At 39.9% G+C, this 18,945-nt stretch overlaps 1 protein-coding gene across 1 annotated transcript; it reads right to left on the reverse strand.

The window, feature by feature from the left end:
• Positions 1-535: 535 nt before the first annotated feature.
• LRRC58 (leucine rich repeat containing 58) lies at positions 536-18,475 on the reverse strand. The gene is made up of 4 exons (XM_068988230.1): positions 17,976-18,475; positions 5,687-5,815; positions 4,051-4,328; positions 536-744 (listed from the first exon to the last, which is right to left on the reverse strand). The coding sequence occupies exons 1-4, from the start codon at positions 18,473-18,475 to the stop codon at positions 536-538; spliced, it is 1,116 nt and encodes a 371-aa protein (XP_068844331.1).
• Between the last annotated feature and the right edge of the window lie 470 nt (positions 18,476-18,945).

Here is an 18,945-nt window from a genome sequence, read left to right on the forward strand (position 1 = left end):
TAGAACAAAGGAACAGAACTGAAGAGTTTTTAAACCCCACATAAGAGTTATATCCCTTCCTTTGCCAGTTAGGTCCTATGTAACCATCTGTGAGCTTATCTGAAAAACGGTAATCTAGACATATGGGCAATATAAGAAAGCGTTAATCCTGTTATGGTATAGGTTCAACCTAAACTCAAGGACAACATTACAGTTGCGATAATTTCTATGTTCATGTCAACTGTCACAAGCCAAAGCACTGGTGGTTCATTATAGTACTGCTCTGCAGAATGATTCTGTGTGTGATCCATTCTGCTGTGTGATTCATGCAAAGCTTGAAAACTGCAAACAATCAGCTAAATTTGAAACTGCCATTCACAGCGAATTATATTCCAAGAATCCAAACATGGAACTGGGCTTCTTCCTGCTGAATGGCAAACACAAAATCTCAACTGTGTCATGGACATTTAAGATCCAGTTTTAACCTCAAAGTCCATTCTCTTTTCTAACCACCTCTGCTCAGTCTTTTGGTGTTTCACACCACCCTGCACCCTTTTCAACCAAGAAGAACTTTCTGCATTCTGTGTGCAGCCACACTAGCTTCATCCTCTGAGTCAGATTCACTCTGGGATGTGGAGCTGTGAGAGGCAGAACTGCAAGGGGAAGAGCATTCTGGCGAACACAGGTAGTGCATCAGAGGGAGGCGGTATTTCCCACAGAAGTCCACAAATTTAATTTGTCTGACGCAGCAATCAAAGTAGACTCCTGGAGAGAAGGAAGAATAAGTACAAAGTAATCATTACAAAGCAAAGCAAAGAGCCGCGGTTTCTTTTTAATCCTATATTCATCACTCTGAAAAAATACCTTACAATCTTCTTTTTTGAGAATCTTAAGCAGAGGTAGTGGATGCTTCTATAGTTGTTTACAGAAATACTGGAAGGTTTTAGAGATATCAAGCTGACTGCAAAGAAAAGGTCAGGAGATTTACTTTAAAGAGAGCTGGCATTAAAAGGACACTGTTGACTCAGCTTCTTGCTTCTGGTGACTTGGTAGACAATGGCTGATGGAGATTATAGGATACCTAAAGTGCCCTTTAAGCCACTCCGTGGTACTACCATACAGTCAAGGAACTTAAAAAAAGGAAACACAAACACACACACACACACCCCTAAAGTGCCCATTAAGCCACTCCGTGGTACTACCATACAGTCAAGGAACTTAACAAAAGGAAAAACACACACACACACAACTCCTTTGATACTGATCTTAAAGAATTAATTATTATACCCAAAATTTGCAGAAAGGAGATGACTTTTGGTACCCCTGTCCTTATGTAATGAGAAGGAAAAATTAAAAGTTAACCAAATGCCATCTCCAGCAGGTCTAACTGTACAGCTTCAAAGGTGTTTCACTACCGATCTCACCTGACTTTCATGCTATTATATACTGCGACACATACTGAAACTAGTAATTAGCTTTTCTGATGCCTAATTTAGTGCTCCTGATCTGTGGCCCTTCAGCTACATAAAAACACAGCTAGTAATGACAGGAAACCAGAGGCTGCTGTGTCACGGGCTTCCAGCTGCTCCTTCTCCTGCACGCCTCTAACTACAAAGGCTGTCACAAGAGCTGCAGTGTAATTGGAACACCTAGAACCCTGGGTCCCATCGCCTCTCTGGAGAAGAATCTCAACCTTTACACTCTACTTAAGATTCCTCTGGCACCAATTACTCTGTGTATATAACATATGGGACCAAAATAAAAAGATGTGGTCCAAGCAAAGGACAACTTTTCTCCTATTTATTTTTCTTCTGTTATTTCTCCACTGACTTTCTGATTTTGTGATCCTGTAGTAAGTCACTATAACTGATAGTTTAAAAAGGGAAATTCATAGTATGTTACTTCAAACAATGTAGGAAAGTGGACCAATTCAGTAAACTGATCAATCAATATTAACAATAAGTCCCCATAATGTGCTAGCTTCTAAAACAGAAGTAATAAAGCATTTATAAAATTAAGCTTTATAGAGTTGCTGTTGTTTAGTCACTAAGTCGCGTTTGACTCTGCAACCCCACGGACTGTAGCCTGCCAGGTTCCTCTGTCCATGGGATTTCCCAGGCAAGAACACTGGAGTGGGTTGCCATTTCCTTCTCCAGGGGATCTTTTCCACCAAGGGACTAACCCTGCATCTCTTGCATCTTCAAGCACTGGCAGGAGGATTCTTAACCACTGAACCACCAGGGAGCCCATTATAAAACAGTATAATACTATCTTCCATTTGTAAGATCTCTAGACTATACAAAGACAAATTATCTCACTAAATAAAAAATTACTTTTGTTTATATAGTTCAACAACTAAGGAATCTGAGCAGGAAAATGTCAATGGTTCACTTCAGATTATTATCTCAAATTTTAAGCTAATAATGTAAAAAGTATTTTTGTTCCTAAGATAAATAACATAGCAGTATACTAAAGAACTCATTAAAAAGCCATTTAGGAGAATTCTTGTAGAGGTCCATTTCTAGAAAAGAAAGAAAGTGAAGTTGCTCAGTCGTGTCCGACTCTTTGCAACCCCATGGACTGTAGTCTACCAGGCTCCTCAGTCCATGGAATTTTCCAGGCAAGAGTACTGGAGTGGGTTGCCATTTCCTTCTCCAGGGGATCTTCCCGACCCAGGGATTGAACCCAGGCCTCCTGTATTGCAGGCATATGCTTTACTATCTGAGCCACCAGGGAAGGATAGATTCAAAGAGGTTAGATACAGACTATTAAGCCTGAGGGCCTGGTGTGAGTGTTGTCTCTTGCCACTGTTAAAGTCAACTTGGAAAGGAGAACCAGAGAAAACCAAAAGCACTTCTAACTTGGCACAGCAATCTCTACTTCTAAGAATAAGTACCCAGAAATGGCCCCGAGCAGTGTCATTTTTCTTTTTTTAAACTATCAGTATCCTTTTGACCTTTAATATTCTTTGAGAAACTTAAGTCACCTTCTCTCTTTTTAACCTTGTAAGTTTTCAAGGTATAATAGGACCTTGAAAGCCGGGGAAAACCTCAGCTCTGGTCATATTTATGCAGCATTTTCCTGGCACCCACATTTATCCTACAATAATAAAAACCTTCCTGTACCCCTATTAAGTTGGATTTTTTTTAAAAACAAGTCTTTTATGAGGGAGACAAAATAAACTGACCTGCTATCATTTACCGATTTCACTCCATACACCCTGGCGCTTCAGGCCCTTCATAACCTGGCCTCAATGTACCTTTTTACTCTTCTCTCATTACTCCTTTAACTGTATATTTCAGTCAAATTGTTACTCATCTGACATTTTTTTGCTTTCGTTCCCAATTTTACTCTCTCCAGCTGAAAAGTTTTCTATCCTCAATCAAACCATATCAAAATTCAACTCATGTTTCAAGAACTGTCTCATCTTTTCCAGATCTAATAAAGGGACTTTCTCCCTTCTATGATTTCCAATAGTATTTTGGATTCCTACTTTACTCTGAGTTACATTACATTATTCAATTCTCTCCAAATATCCTAAACTCAAGAAATTTTGAATCATGAATTTAAAAGAATATAGAATTCCAAGATAAATTCTGAAATTGGGACTTGTTCATCCTATTCTCATACATTTTGAATTATATTTTACAAAGGTATCTGATACTCAGAATGCTAAGTCTAAAAAAATGTCCTTCAGACAAACATGAAAGGTAGCTAAACATTTTAGAGACTCTTCTAAAGCATTTAGAACTATTTATGTTTTGTTTCCTCTCTTATTACCAATTTAGCTTATCCTATGATAGTTCCATGACAGGATAAGACTTTTTTGCTTGTTTATGAATTTGAAAGTACGTGTACCATGAAAAGAAGAAATAAGAAAAGAAAGAAGAGAGGGAGGGAGGAAGGAAGGAACACAGACAGGGTGAAATGTCTCACCATCTGGTCAAAGGGTGAAAAGATCAAGCAAACAAACTACCTTTTTCTGAAAGAAGACAGCTAATTATAACAACATTTAGATCATTAATTTAAAAAGTAACTAAATGAATGGGTAACAGGACACAATTAACTTACCTCCACACTTTGGGTTTGGACAATTGCTGGCTAAACTCAAGTATCTAAGAAGATTCCCAGGAAGATCATAGGGAGTGTAGGAAATATTTCGAATTTTAATGGTCCGTGCAGCTAACTCCAGGAGAGTTGGAGGATCATAGGTTAAATCTCTAACAAAACGAACAACCAGTGGGTTCCCTCTCAAACTCAGTTCTTCCAAATGAATAAGGTTGAGGATCTCTCGAGGCAGGTATGTCAGCAAGTTATTGTGAAGACTAAGGGAACGAAGTGAATGCAACCTAGAATGAAGGCAGTACAAAAATCAACAGCCATAAAGCAAGGTAACTACTCAGAAACTTAAGTGAAGAACTCAATTTCCCCATAAGAATGAGCCATTAAGATTAGTATCAATTCAACTAAAATTAAAAGATGCTGAAACTAAATTAGAACCCAAATTTGTGTATGTCATGGAATCTTAAAGAGCTCCAAATACTTAGAAAGCATTCTGTGTTAGCTGATATAAATACCAGATGTGAAGGCCTTTTTTTTTTTTTGGCATGCTTTATCATTCAGATACCTAAAAAAGCAAAGATTTCAAATGCAACAGGAATCAAGCTCCTTCACATTATCTCACTGGGTGTGAATGCTACATAGCAAATATGAGTCAACAAAATTCCATAAAACCTTGGGGAACCTATGCCAAAGTAATACCCTATTTTTGATTACAGATAAGAGGCTCAACAACTATGGAAAACAGCATGGAAGTTCCTCAAAATATTAAAAACAGACCTGTAATATGATCCAGCAATCCCACTCCTGAACATATATTCAGACAAAACTATAATTCAAAAAGATACATGTACCGCTATTTTCACAGAAGCACTATTTGCAACAGCCAATGTGTGGAAACAATCTAAATGTCCATCGACAGATGAATGGATAAAGATGTACACACATGCACGCACACACACACACACAATGGAATACTACTCAGCGATAAAAAGAATGACATAATGCCATTTGCAGTTTCATGCATGGACCTAGATTATCATACTAAGTGAAGGATGTCAGGAAGAGAAAGACAAATACCATATGATATCACTTACATGTGGAATCTAAAATATAACACAAATGAACATATCTATGAATCAGAAACAGACTCACAGACTAGAAAACACACTTCTGACTGCCAAGGGGAAGTGGAGGAGGGGAAGGAGGATTGGGAGTTTAGGCTTAGAAGATACAAACTGTTACATACAAGATCAACAATACCGTCCTACTGTATAGCACAAGGAACTGCATTCAATACCCTGTGATATACCCTAACAGAATACGAAAAAGGAGACATATATACGTACAACTGAATCACTCTGCTGTATAGCAGAACTTAACACAACACTAAATCAACTATACTTCAATAAAATTTTTTTAAATAATACATTTTAAAAGAGAAAAGAGGCTCAGTAATTCTGAGGAATATGTCAGAACATTTAAAAGTAAAATTAAAAATAAGCAACCCAATTCACAGCATACCTCAGGTATCATTTACTTTGATAACACTTAATTCTTTTCCACATACAAACCATGTGGGTGAATGCTGGACAGTAATCCCTAAGCACGGATGTGTGTGTACACATAAACTCCTGAAAATACTCACTGTGAAAGCTGAGGAGGCACACTCTGGATTTTGTTGTCACATAATACCAAGTAATTTAGAGAAGGCAGATTTCCTAATTCTGGTGGTATTTCTTTGATGAAGTTTCCTCCCAGATATAAACACTCTAAACTGCAAAAATAAAAAAAGTTGGACAAGTACCTCATTGTCTTTATTAAAATGAACACATATCATTTATCCATTCAGCAAATGTTTTATTCAGGATTTGTTTATACAGTCTTTGAAGGAAGAATGCAATCTTCAGGGAGCTCATATTATAGGTAAACAGACAAGACACACCAATGTGAGATAGTATTATAATTAAATGCAAAATAAGGCATCAAATAAGCATAACGGGATTAAAATACTAAAATGAGCAGACCAATCCATAAATGATACAAGGGTTTAACAAGTAGAGAAATAATAAAAGGACATTAGTTCTGATTAGAAAGGCTCCCGAAAATGTTGTGACTTTAGCTGGATTATGAATTTAATCCATTTAGGATAGCAGGAAAGGGGAACTTCAGGTTGGAAAGAGGGTTTTTACGGGATAATGAGTATACCTTTTGACACATAATAGAATTCATGTTGAGGAACCCAGAGTACAGCTGGAGAAAGGTCAGATTATAGAAGCCCTGTATTCTATGCTGGTGGGTTTAGATTCGATACATTATCATTTCACTGAAGAATGGAAAAACACATTTAAGTTTATATTTCTTCTTTGCTATTATAGCAACTGTAAACTTCAGAGGCTAACTAAACAAATTATGCAAAACTGAACCACTATTATGAAATTAAAGTTCCAGTTAATCATCTAATAATGCTAACAGTATTTTAGACACAGCAAATATTGCACCTTGTGGTGATGACCTGTAGACAGGCTCTCTCCAAAACTTTCTGGAGCAAGGAGAGCAGAGGTGGCAAAATCAGTTCTTACTATATACCTAAAATGTATACATACAGAGCTTCTCCATTACTATATTATTTTGTCTTCCTGCTATATCTGCTAACTCAGTAGACACTATCATTCTTTTAAGACAACTTTAAATGCAGGGAAAAGTAAGTCTACTCAACTGTTACCCAAATTTCCAGGTTAAGAATTAACTGGGACACTTTTAAAGCTTTAAAAGCCAGACCCCATTCAGATCCACTAAATCAGAGTTCCATGGGAAGGACCTGAGCAGTGGCAGATTTTAGGGTATAAGCTATAATGTTAAAAGAAAAAACCAAATTACCCTGCAGAGTTACAGTGAATTACAATCTAAATTAGCATTTAAGAGCACTCATTACCCTATAGCTCCGCCAATACTTACTATCATCACTTGCTTTATCCCTTTTTCCTATTTAATATTTTTTTTACTACTTAGCCGGTGTGAAAAATGATACCATTCTGTACTTGTAATCTTTTCTCATTATTAGTGAAGTTTAGCATCTTTTTGTGTTTGGAGCCATTTGTACATCTTTAGAAAACAGCCTATTCCTATCCTTTACCTGTTTTTCTCATGGGTTATATGGCTTTCTCTTATTAATCTGTTGGGAGTTTTGTTGTTGTTAAACGTATGTTCTGCATAACCTTGTGCTTCTGTGGCCTAGAGCATTTGTTCACATTTTGTATGTGTAAAAAGAATGTGGAGCTATTAGGATTGAGCTTGTTAATTGTGCAATTCAAATTTTTTATAATCTCTCATGATTTCACCTTCTTATTCCAATGGTTAATTTTCTATTAGAACCATGGTCTTTCTACTTCCCTTTAGTGTGAGCATCTTACATGCGTGCTAAGCTGCTTCAGTCGTGTCTGACTTTCTGTGATCCTATTGGCTGCAGCTTGCCAGGCTCCTCTATCCATGGATTCTCCAAGCAACAATACTGGAGTGGTTTGCCATGCCCTCCTCCAGGGGATCTTCCCGACCCAAGGACTGAACTTGAGTCTCCTCTGCACTGCAGGCAGATTCTTTACCACTGAGCCACCGAAGAAACTTCCCTTCAGAGTTTTGTCAATTTTTGCTCTCTTTCTCCTCAAAATATGGAAGCTATACTGAAGATCCATTCAGGTTCATGACTATTATAACTTCTTGTTGCATCATTCCTTAATTCACATGAAGCATTTCTCATTCTTCCTTCTAATCCATTTCACCTTAAAATCTACTTCCTCTAATTATCAATACTGTCTACCAGTTTTATTTTTGTTAGTATTTATATCATTTAATTGTAGCTCCTCCATTTACCAGTGTAAGAATTTGTGCCCATTACTTAATCGCATTATCTCCCAGTTTCCTCTTTAAAATGGAGTAACATTACTACATAATAGAATCAACAAATAGGAACTAGGCACTGACCATGTGCCAGGTACTGTTCTGCGTATATAGTGTAAATAAGACCAAGTTCTTGACCTTAAGAAGAAGTAAATCAATAAATGTATACATATTATGCCAGATAGTTTTAAGTGCTATGAAGAAAAATGGAGGTAATCAGACAGTGATGGAAGTGATATTGTAGATGTTACTGTTATTGTTTATAGTCGCTAAGTCGTGTCCAACTCTGCAATCCCAAGGACTGCAGCACACCAGGCTCCTCTGTCCAAGAGTTTGCTCAAACTCATGTCCTTTGAGTTGATGATGCTATCTAACCATTTCATCCTCTGTTGCCCCTTTCTCCTTCTGTCCTCAATCTTTCCAAGCATTAGAGTCTTTTCCAATGAGTCAGCTCTCAGCATCAGGTGGCCAAAGTATTGGAGCTTCAGCTTCCGTTCTTCCAATGAATAATCAAGGTTGAATTCCTTTAGGATTGACTGGTTGGATCTCCTTGCAGACCAAGGGACTCTCAAGAGTCTTCTCCAGCATCACAATTTGAAAGCATCAATTCTTTGGGACTCAGCCTTCTTTATGGTCCAACTCTCACATGCGTACATGACTACTGGAAAAAATCATAGCTTTGACTATATGCACCTCTGTCGGCAAAGTGATGTCTTTGCTTTTAATATCTCTAGCTTTGTCATAGCTTTCCATCCAAGGAAGAGTCTTTTTAATTTCATGATTGCAGTCACGATCTGCAGTGATTTGGGAACCCAAGAAAATAAAATCTGTCACTGCTTGCACTTTTCTCCCTTCTATTTGCTATGAAGTGATAGGACTCGGTGCAATGATCCTATTTTCTTTTTCTTTAATGTTGAGTTTCAAGCCAGCTTTTTCACTTTCCTCTTTCATCCTCATCAAAAGGCCCTTCAGTTCCTCTTTACTTTCTGTCATTAGAATGGTTGCATATCTAAGGTTGCTGATATTTCTCTTGGCAATCCTGATTCCAGCTTGTACCCTGCATATTAGTTAAATAACAGGGTGACAATATACAGCATTATTGCATTCCTTCCCAATTTTGAACCAGTCTGTTGTTCCATGTCCATTTCTTTTTTTTTTTCCATGTCCATTTCTAACTGTTGCTTCCTGACCTACGTAAAGGTTTCTCAGGAGATAGGTTAGGTGTCTGGTACTCCCATCTCCTTAAGAATTTTTCAGTTTATTGTGATCCACACAGGCTTTAGCATAGTCAATGAAGCAGAAGTAGATGCTTTTGTGGAATTCCCTTGCTCTCTCCATGGTCCAACAATTGTTGGCAATTTTCTCTCTGGTTCCTCTGCCTCTTTGAAACCCAGCTTGTACATGTGAAAGTTCTCAATTCACATACTGCTGAAGCCTAGCTTGAAGGACAGTAAGCATAACCTTGTGTAATGAGCACAACTGTATGGTAGCCTGAACATTCTTTAGCATTGCCCTTCTTTGGGACTGGAATAAAAACCAACCTTTCCTAATCCTGTGGCTGATGCTAGGCCTTCCAAATTTGCTGACATATTGAGTGCAGCACTTTCATAGCATCATCAGCATCATCTTTCAGGATTTGAAATAGCTCAGCTGGAATACCATCACCTCCACTAGCTTTGTTCATAGTATGCTTCCTGAGGCCTGCTTGACTTCACGCTCTAGGATGTCTGGCTGTAGGTGAGTGACCACACCATCATGGTTATCCAGGTCATTAGATCCTTTTTGGTTCCTCTGTGTATTTTTGCCATGTCTTCTTAATCTCTTCTGCTTCTGTTAGGTCCTTACCATTTCTGTCCTTTATCATGCCTATCCTTGCATGAAAAGTTTCCCTGATACCTCCTATTTTCTCAAAGAGATCTCTAGTCTTTCCCATTCTATTGATTTCCTCTATTTCTTTACAATGTTCATATAAGGAGGCGTTCTTATCTCTCCTTGCTATTCTCCAGAACTCTGCATTCAGTAGAGTACACTGGGTGGCCAAAAAAGGTTTATCTTAGGAGGTGACACCTGAATGGAGATCTGATTGAAATGACTGAGGGAGTACAAATCTCTGAGGTGGAAAAAAGCTTGGTGTGCTGTGAAAGAGCAACACAGCCAGTGTGGGTACATCAGGCTGACAGAGGGGGTTTAGTGGAGGTTGGGGAAGTCAGAAAGGTAGCCTGGGAAAGCCAGATCACAGAGGACCTTCAGGCCTTAGCAAGGATTTTGAATTTATCCTAGGCAGAAGGGGTGTGAACAAAGGCTAGTTGTGTAACTCGACTTACACTTTAGAAGGATCACTTCAGTTACTGTATGGAAAACAGCAGAAGTGGCAGAGAGAGGCAAGTGCAATGGGAGGGGTGAGAGCAGGAAGACCAGACTGGAACCGACAGCAGTCAAGTTCAGATGTAAAATGATAGAGAGGTGCTTGGTACGTCTTTTTCTACCCTTTAACTTTAAACCTACTGAGGTATTTCTATTTTAGGTGAAACTCTTGTAAACAGTGCACAACTTGAATGTTGATATGTTTGCCCTGGTGTTTTCTCTTACCATGGTGTATCTCAATATCTTTTTCCCAACAGCCTGCTTTTGGCTGTGTCCATCAAGTTTCCTTTTGTCTCATTCCTCCTCTATTATTTTGAATTGTATGTACTACATCTATTTCGTTAGTAGTTACCCCTTCAATTTTCTTTGCCCTTCTTCTCACGCCCAAACATATATCCATGCTCCCTTCTCTGTCATCTTCGTATTATCATCTAGAATTAGTTCTACCTTGATTTGAAAATAAACTGAAATTTATTCCCAATCAATAATTAGTCAGAATCATCAGTAAGTTTTATCAATTTCTCTGTTCACCACTGTTTTTGGCAGTTGCTATTTCTTTTAAAGTTCATTTTTCTTGGAGTACATCCTTTAGAAATTCTTTCAGTATGGACTCACAGTTGTTCATCTTTAAGTCCTTTATCTCTGATGTTTTTATATTTTCCCTTCACACCTGAATAACATCTTGGCTGGGCATAAAATTCTAGGTTGACAAATACTTTTCCTTAGCACGAGGAAGATATTGTTCTACTATCTTGTTACAGCCCATATTATTGTTATTCTTTGAAGGCAATCTCTGCTTTACTTCTTATTAGGAGTTTTCATGATCTTTTTTCTTTATCCTTACTGTTCTAAAGGGTTTTTTTATGATGTATCAAGATACCAGTTTAGAGTGTTCTCTTTCTTTAATGGTGGGAAATTCTCAACTACTATTACTTCTGGCACTGCCTTTCCTATATTCTCTCTATTCTCTTCCTGGAATTCCTAGCAAATAGCACTTTGAACTTCAAGATCTATTTTCCACCTCGGCTAACATTTCTCTCATACTTTCTACTTCTTTATCTTTTTGTGTGGCATTTCAGAGTATCTCAGTAATCTCTTTTTGCTTACTGATTCACGGCTCACCAGCTGACTTCAGTCTGCCAATCAGCCCATCGAGTTCCTAGTCAGATATTTTTATTTCTGGAAATTCCAGTTGGGGTTTTCATAGTTATCAGTTTTAAAACTTCTTCTTCTTTTTTTTGCACTGATGAAGTTCCCTCCTTTATCCTCTGAAGTTAGGAAATAAACCTAAAGTCCTTTACGGACTGCCTTATACGTATTTTCTCAGATAAAATTTCTTTTATTTGTTGATTTTCTTATCTGTATTTCATAATCTCAGCCTTCCTTGATGTATGGTGATTCAAAGAGCCAATCTGAATCTGAATCTCTGTCATTTAAAAAATATACTTATGATACCTCTTTTCTATTTCTTATTGGGTGAATCTTTTTAAGACTGCATTTCTCTCTTTAGATTTACAATGCTCAATAAAAGTAAACAGAAAACTTTAATCCTGATAGCCTATTTTATTTTTCTCTTTTAAGTATTACCTTGTGGCAAAAATCAATAGTTTAGTTCAGTCACTCAGTCATCTCTGACTCTTTGCGACCCCATGAATCACAGCACGCCAGGCCTCCCTGTCCATCACCAACTCCCAGAGTTCACTCAGACTCACGGCCATCGAGTCAGTGATGCCATCCAGCCATCTCATCAATACAATACAATAATCAATAGTCTGGATACAAAACTGAATTCTCCTACATGTAAGTGCTTAAGCACTGGTGAAAGAGGTTCCTAGGCAAGCTTTTTTTTTTATCTTACAGATTATGGTATAAATTATTTCTCAGTTACTTAGAAATCTTTATTTTTCAAACATGACAGCTACAAGAATAGACTGGAATGGAATAGAGTAGAGTAGAAAAGAATATTTGGAATCCAAAACAGAAACTTCTCTGGGAAAAGAACACTTTTTAGTGAGACCACTAGGAAAAAAAATTTTAGCATACTGGGAAGTCCTTTTATAAAGGATCTGATAGTAAAATAACAACTTGCAATTCAGTCTAGTGAGGAAGAAAAGAAAAGAAAGTGATGAAAGGGACAAGTGAATCTGACAGCAAATATAAATATGGTCATTTCTATACATTTAAGTCAGGAACTAAAAGAAACTACCATCTGGTAGCCAGTTATTACTTAGTGTTTTCTCTCAGTGTTTTGGAGTTGGTGGGGAAGAACACAGAAAGGATGCCAAACTTTTAATAGTTAATGTGACTTTGGCAGAAAAAGATATGCTGTCCCAAAATATAACCAAATCTATGATTTCAAAATCATATGAATCTCTGTGCAACTGATGGGTATCATTAATTAACATACACAATCAGCATATTAAATTTACATTTTTAGGCTTATGTACCACTTTCAAACTCAAATAATTTCCAAAGTTCTTGGACTTAAAGGTTTTCAATGATTTGTGGGAATTACATTTCTAAAACACACTCTACTATTTCCAAACATGCTTTTCGATAAGGATAAAGGAAACTACTGTAGAATTTAAAGCAAAACTGTAGTGTTTATGTTTAAAAGTTCTTGTGTTTGTCCACATTGCAACTCTGTTACTCAGCCTTGAAACAATTCTATTCTTTTGGTGTTTGACAAATAATAAAAATCAGGAAAATCATTCACAACATTTAGAGGACAATTCTTCCTTTCATTTTTGTTTAGGGTTAACAGGCCTACCTTAAATTTGTTTCCTGAAGAGTATCTCACCTCTCCAATCCTTTGGGATACCGGGTGCCTTTCTTCTAGCAAGCCCAGTAACCCACTAGAAACATACACTAGGCTCCCCTCAGTGCCAAACAACTGAAACACAGGTGTAAGTAGGACATGTTTTGTTTTTCCACCCAAACAAAAATGATGTTAAATATAACAAAAATACACATGAGTCCTATATTATGGTTGGTAACAGGCAGCTGGAATTAAAGTAAGATAGATTGGTTCATAAAGATGCAGAACACAGAAAATAAGAAAAACACAGAAAGCTAAGAATCATATACTTGTGGATCAAGAAAGCTGTTTTCCTGAGGTAGCATGTCCATGCTAAATCATTTTCAAATACTCACCACAGGCTTTTGAAGTACATTATATGTTCAGAAGCAGCACAAAGGGAGGAATCATTTCTTGGTATTTGCCCCAGACTAAGGCATTGAAAGAAAGAAGTCAAGAGGAAGAATTGAGAGCCACAGAAAAACTCAGTATGTGACTCTAAATGGGTAAAGAGTTTTGATTTAAATTTTACTGCATTCTATTTATCATCTGGTTGAGTCCTCTCTTTTGTAAGATATCAACCTATTGCATGCTAGCTTCAAAACATTCCAGGACATTAATATTTAGTTTTTATTTCTATCACAATTCTCATATTTTTAATTTCTAAAGCCACCCAGAAAAGGTCAGTTTTCATTCCAATCCCTAAGAAAGGAAATGTCAAAGAATGCTCAAACTACTGCACAATTGCACTCATCTCACATGCTAGTAAAGTAATGCTCAAAATTCTCCAAGCCAGGCTTCAGCCATACATGAACTGTGAACTTCCAGATGTTCAAGCTGGTTTTAGAAAAAGCAGAGGAACCAGAGATCAAATTGCCATCATCCGCTGGATCATCAAAAGAGCAAGAATTCCAGAAAAACATCTATTTCTGCCTTATTGACTATGTCAAAGCCTTTTGATTGTGTGGATCACAATAAACTGTGGAAAATTCTGAAAGAGATGGCAATATCAGACCACCTGACCTGCCTGTTGAGAAATCTGTATGCAGGTCAGGAAGCAACAGTTAGAACTGGACATGGAACAACAGACTGGTTCCAAATAAGAAAAGGAGTGCGTCAAGGCTGTTTATTGTCACCCTGCTTATTTAACTTATATGCAGAGTACATCATGAGAAATGCTGGACTGGATGAAGCAACAAGCTGGAATCAAGATTGCTGGGAGAAATATCAATAACCTTAGATATGCAGATGACACCATCCTTATGGCAGAAAGAGAAGAACTAAAGAGCCTCTTGATGAAAGTGAAAGAGGAGAGTGAAAAAGTTGGCTTAAAGCTCAACATTCAGAAAACTAAGATCATGGCCTCCGGTCCCATTACTTCATGGCAAATAGATGGGGAAACAGTGACACACCTTCTTTTGGGGGGCTCCAAAATCACTGAAGATGGTGAGTGCAGCCATGAAATTAAAAGACACTTACTCTTTGGAAGGAAAGTTATGACCAACCTAGAGAGCAGATTAAAAAAGCAGAGACATTACTTTGCCAACAAAGGTCCATTTACTCAAGACTATGGTTTTTCCCGTAGCCATGTATGGATGTGAGAGTTGAACTATAAAGAAAGCTGAGCGCCAAAGAATTGATGGTTTTGAACTGTGGTGTTGGAGAAGACTCTTGAGAGTCCCTTGGACTGCAAGGAGATCCAACCAGTCAATCCTAAAGGAAATCAGTCCTGAATATTCATTGGAAGGACAGATGCTGAAGCTCCAATATTTTGGCCACCTGACGCGAAGAGCTGACTCATTTGAAAAGACCCTGATGCTGTGAAAGATTGAAGGCAGAAGAAGGGGATGACAGAGGATGAGATGGTTGGATGGCATCACCGACTCAATGGACATGAATTTGAGTAAACTCTGGGAGTTGGTGATGGACAGGGAGGCCTGGCGTGCTGCAGTCCAGGGGTCACAAATAGTCAGACATGACTGAGCAACTGAACTGACTGCCTGACTGTACGCCACATCAGGCAAATAGTGAAACAGGTCATGGTCAAAACAAGAATTATACCTACTTTTCCAACATTGTAAGAACAAAACCAAGTTTGTCCATATATTAGCCTGATGTATACCTACTTGTTGAACAAGAACTTCAGATTTTGATGGAAAGAATCTGCATCCAGAATCTCATGATTCACACTGAGCCTAATTTACTCCAGCAGAATGAATTTAATGATAAAAATAGGATTTTCACCTTGTACTTATTTGTTATTCTTCAAAGTCATCTTTCAGAAACCACTTATTAAAAATTTTATCACTAGGATCAACTGAGTACAGGAAACACACATCAAGATAACCTGCTAAATCTGGAGGGTCAAATCCATCAATTAAGCCGGGACTATTTACTTGTTATTCCTTCCTGGAAGGATGGAAGGTGGGGAAAAAGGGAAACTTCCCATGGATTATACACTCTGCACACAAAATACATCAAGGTTACCAGTGAGGTCGAGGGAGCCCATGTATATTCTAAGAGAAAATGGTGTTCTTGGGCAGGTACTTTAGTTAGGGTTTGAGTATGCCTCTCCTCTTTTGAAGCTTTAATGTATTATTTTAGCAGTAAGTAGTAAGCAGCCTATGAGGACTGAACCACATAATCTCACTGTCACTATTTGGCCTCAAGCAAATCACTGATACTAAATCTCATTTCTTCATCTGTAAAGAGAAGAGGGTGAATCAGGCCAATTGCCTAGGCTGTCTCTTCTTCTAAGAGTATATAGCATTTCTACATGACCCTTTCAGCCTATATTCAACTAGTGTCTATATTTGTGAGATTTTAATTGTGAAAATTAAAAACCATATTTAGAGGACCTACTCCAAGGCCTGCTGTGTTGTAAGTATTAAAACAGAATGGGACTTTTGCCTATCTTTTCCCCCATGTGATGGAAACAATATTTATCCTGAGTTTTCATTAGTATGTTAAAAAAAATTCATATGAGAATGTTGTACTGCTGCTGCTAAGTCACTTCAGTTGTGTCCAACTACACAACATCAAAATTAGAAAGAACAAGGTTACATTTAAATTCCTCTCCAACTCTTCTATTTCTTACTATGTCTCCTAGCATTACCCTAGTATAAGTTACCATCATCTCTCATTTTACTAGCAAAGACTCCTTCCAACCAGCCCTCAAAGTCTCTTCTCGGCTCTACTCGCTCCCCACTCTATTCCTGCACAGCAGCAAGACAGCCGTGCTTTTATAAAACTCAGGCGTACTTCAAATAAAATCCAAGCTTTACCATGGCCTTCAAGTTATGACACGGTCTAGGATCTGGTCCAAATTTATATTTGCCACCTTTCCTGTTGCTTACTTTCTCACTATGCTCTAGTACAATGTCCTCCTTTCAAAATTTTGGCCTTCAGTCGCTCTTGCCTCAGGGTTTTCAAGTACACTGTTCCTACAACCTGGACTGATCCCATCCCATCCTCGTTAACTCCTAACTCTACCTTTAAAAGTTCACCTCAAACGTTACTTGCTCAAACCAAACTAAGTTACTTCATTTCAAGGCACTCCTACTTCTTCACAAAACTTATAACAACTGTAATTAGATAATGCAGTTAACAGCTGTTTAACCTCTCCTCTGTTACAATGCCCCAGGAGGGCAGGATCCCTTTCATCACTGCATCCCCAGCACCTAGGACAGTGCCAGATACAGGGTAGGTACCTCATAAAAATCTGCTGGTGAGTAAACAAAGGGACATCTTGTCCAAACGCCTTCCTTTGCAGATTAGGAAACCGTAGTCAGGATATGTTAAGTGACTTGCTTAAGCTTGGGACACCAAGAGTTCTTACTCTCACTTCAGTGTTTTTTTCACTACACTGAACTCTGAGATCCCTTTGACTCTGAGCTCTAATATCTGGTTATCTCAGAAAACTCAGTAAAGGATGCAAAAATAGTTTACAGATGGTAGTTACTTTTCTTTCACTTTGGACAAAACACTTGCTCTTGCTTTGTTTCTCACTTTATTTAAGGGACTTCTGTTACTTCTCTGCTTCCTTTTTCCATTTAATTCAACATATATTTACTGAATAATCCAGTCAATGAGGCAGATCTGTAAACACGGAGTTACAATCAATAAGGTTAAGTGCAATGGCAGGGTGCATGAGGTACAAAAGAAGTACAGTTTAAACAATAACTAATTGTTGTCCAGGAAGCAGTAAAGGAAAGAAACAAAGAAATGGCCTTCAAAACTTGTTTTGAAGGATGTACAGGAGTTTGCCAAAGTGCAAGCAACATTCCAGACAAAGGGAGCAGCAGTACAGAGGAACTGTACCCATTCAACACATATTTAGTCAGTGCCTACAAGGTAAAGCGCACAGATTAGTGAACTCCACAAATACTGGAATACCACAAAACCACAAATTGCTGGTATCGCTACAGAGAGAACGGATGGAGCAGGAAATGTAGTGAAAAGCAAGCATCAGCTCCGAGTACCTGATATGTCACGCTACAAAACACAAACATTGATTTATAGGCATGGAAAACCACCCAAGACTTCGGAGTAAAGAAGTGACATCCGCGGATTTACATTTGTTCGAGTGTGTGCTCGGTTCGGATCACTCCCCCAGACTCCAAAAGACGACAGAAAAACTGTCTTGAAAATCTGCACAGGACAAATACAACAAACCAAACGCTGCTGTCACACCCATCACCTTATTAGATCTTCACTCCAGCTCCACGAGCTGGCAGGGCAGTACTCGCAGTTAAAGAGTTCAAAAGGAGCCTGAACTAAGATGGGTACGTGACCCCACGGCGCCAAGACCAGGTGGGGGACTCCGGAGCTCCCGGACCCCGTCCCGGGCCTCCCTACTCTCAGGAAGGCACCCGCTCACCTCCTCAAGTTCTCGATCTCGGCCGGGATGCTCTGAAGCTGGTTGCCGCCGAGGCTGAGGGTCTGCAGCGCGCGCAGCTCCAGCAGCGAGGTGGGCACCTCCTGGAAGCAGTTCCCGCTGAGGTTAAGCACCTGGAGGCTGCAGCAGAGCGGTGACTGGGCCAGGCCCTTGGGGAGGGCGCCCGGGCCGCCGAGCCGGTTGTTCTTGGCCAGCAGCGTGCGCAGGCCGCGCAGCGCCAGCAGCTCCGGCCCCAGCGCGGTCAACGCGTTGCCACTCACGTCCAACAGCTGGAGGTGCGGGAAGCCGCTGCCCAGCGCCCGCGGCAGCGACACCAGACGGTTGTGCGGTAGCAGCAGCCGCAGCAGCGCCTCCCGCGCGCCGCGCCGCTCCTCGCCCCGCGCCTCCAGCTCCGACTCCAGCGTCTCGAGAGACACGCTGAGGCGAGACAAGTTCAGTTCGGCCTCCCCGGCTGTGGCCACAGCCGCTCCAGCCTCCTCCATCCCGGCCGCCGCAGAGGGCCGCGATCGACTCACAGGCCGGGAGCTCCGCGGCGCCCCGGAACCTGAACCGCGGGCTGCGTCGGAAGTGGCGCGGACGGGCGCTAACCCCGCGCGCCCCCTCCGAGTCACACGACGCGAGGCGGCTGGGTGCGCGCGCCGCTCGGGGGCCGGGCTCCGCCTCACGCGGCACTCGGCGCGCGGTGCGGTCGGGGTGCGCCGGGCAGGGGCGGAGACCGGGCGTCCTCGGCGCTACCCAGTTACCCTCGGAATCCGGCAGTGTGTGGGCCGCCACGTTTTATAGTCTTTGGCGTCGGCTGACCTGCCCCGGGGTCGAGGACCGCCTCGGTAAACAGCCCGGGGACAGTTTAGTTGTTCCGTTTTGAGGGTTCGCGCGTCATGGTGCCCCGGCTTCTCGGTTCCTACCCAGTTTAGGAGTGGGGCCCCTGGTCTGCGGGATTCAGCGAACGCGC

The sequence above is a fragment of the Capricornis sumatraensis genome, chromosome 1 (assembly GCF_032405125.1).
Source record: "Capricornis sumatraensis isolate serow.1 chromosome 1, serow.2, whole genome shotgun sequence".
NCBI lineage: Eukaryota > Metazoa > Chordata > Mammalia > Artiodactyla > Bovidae > Capricornis > Capricornis sumatraensis.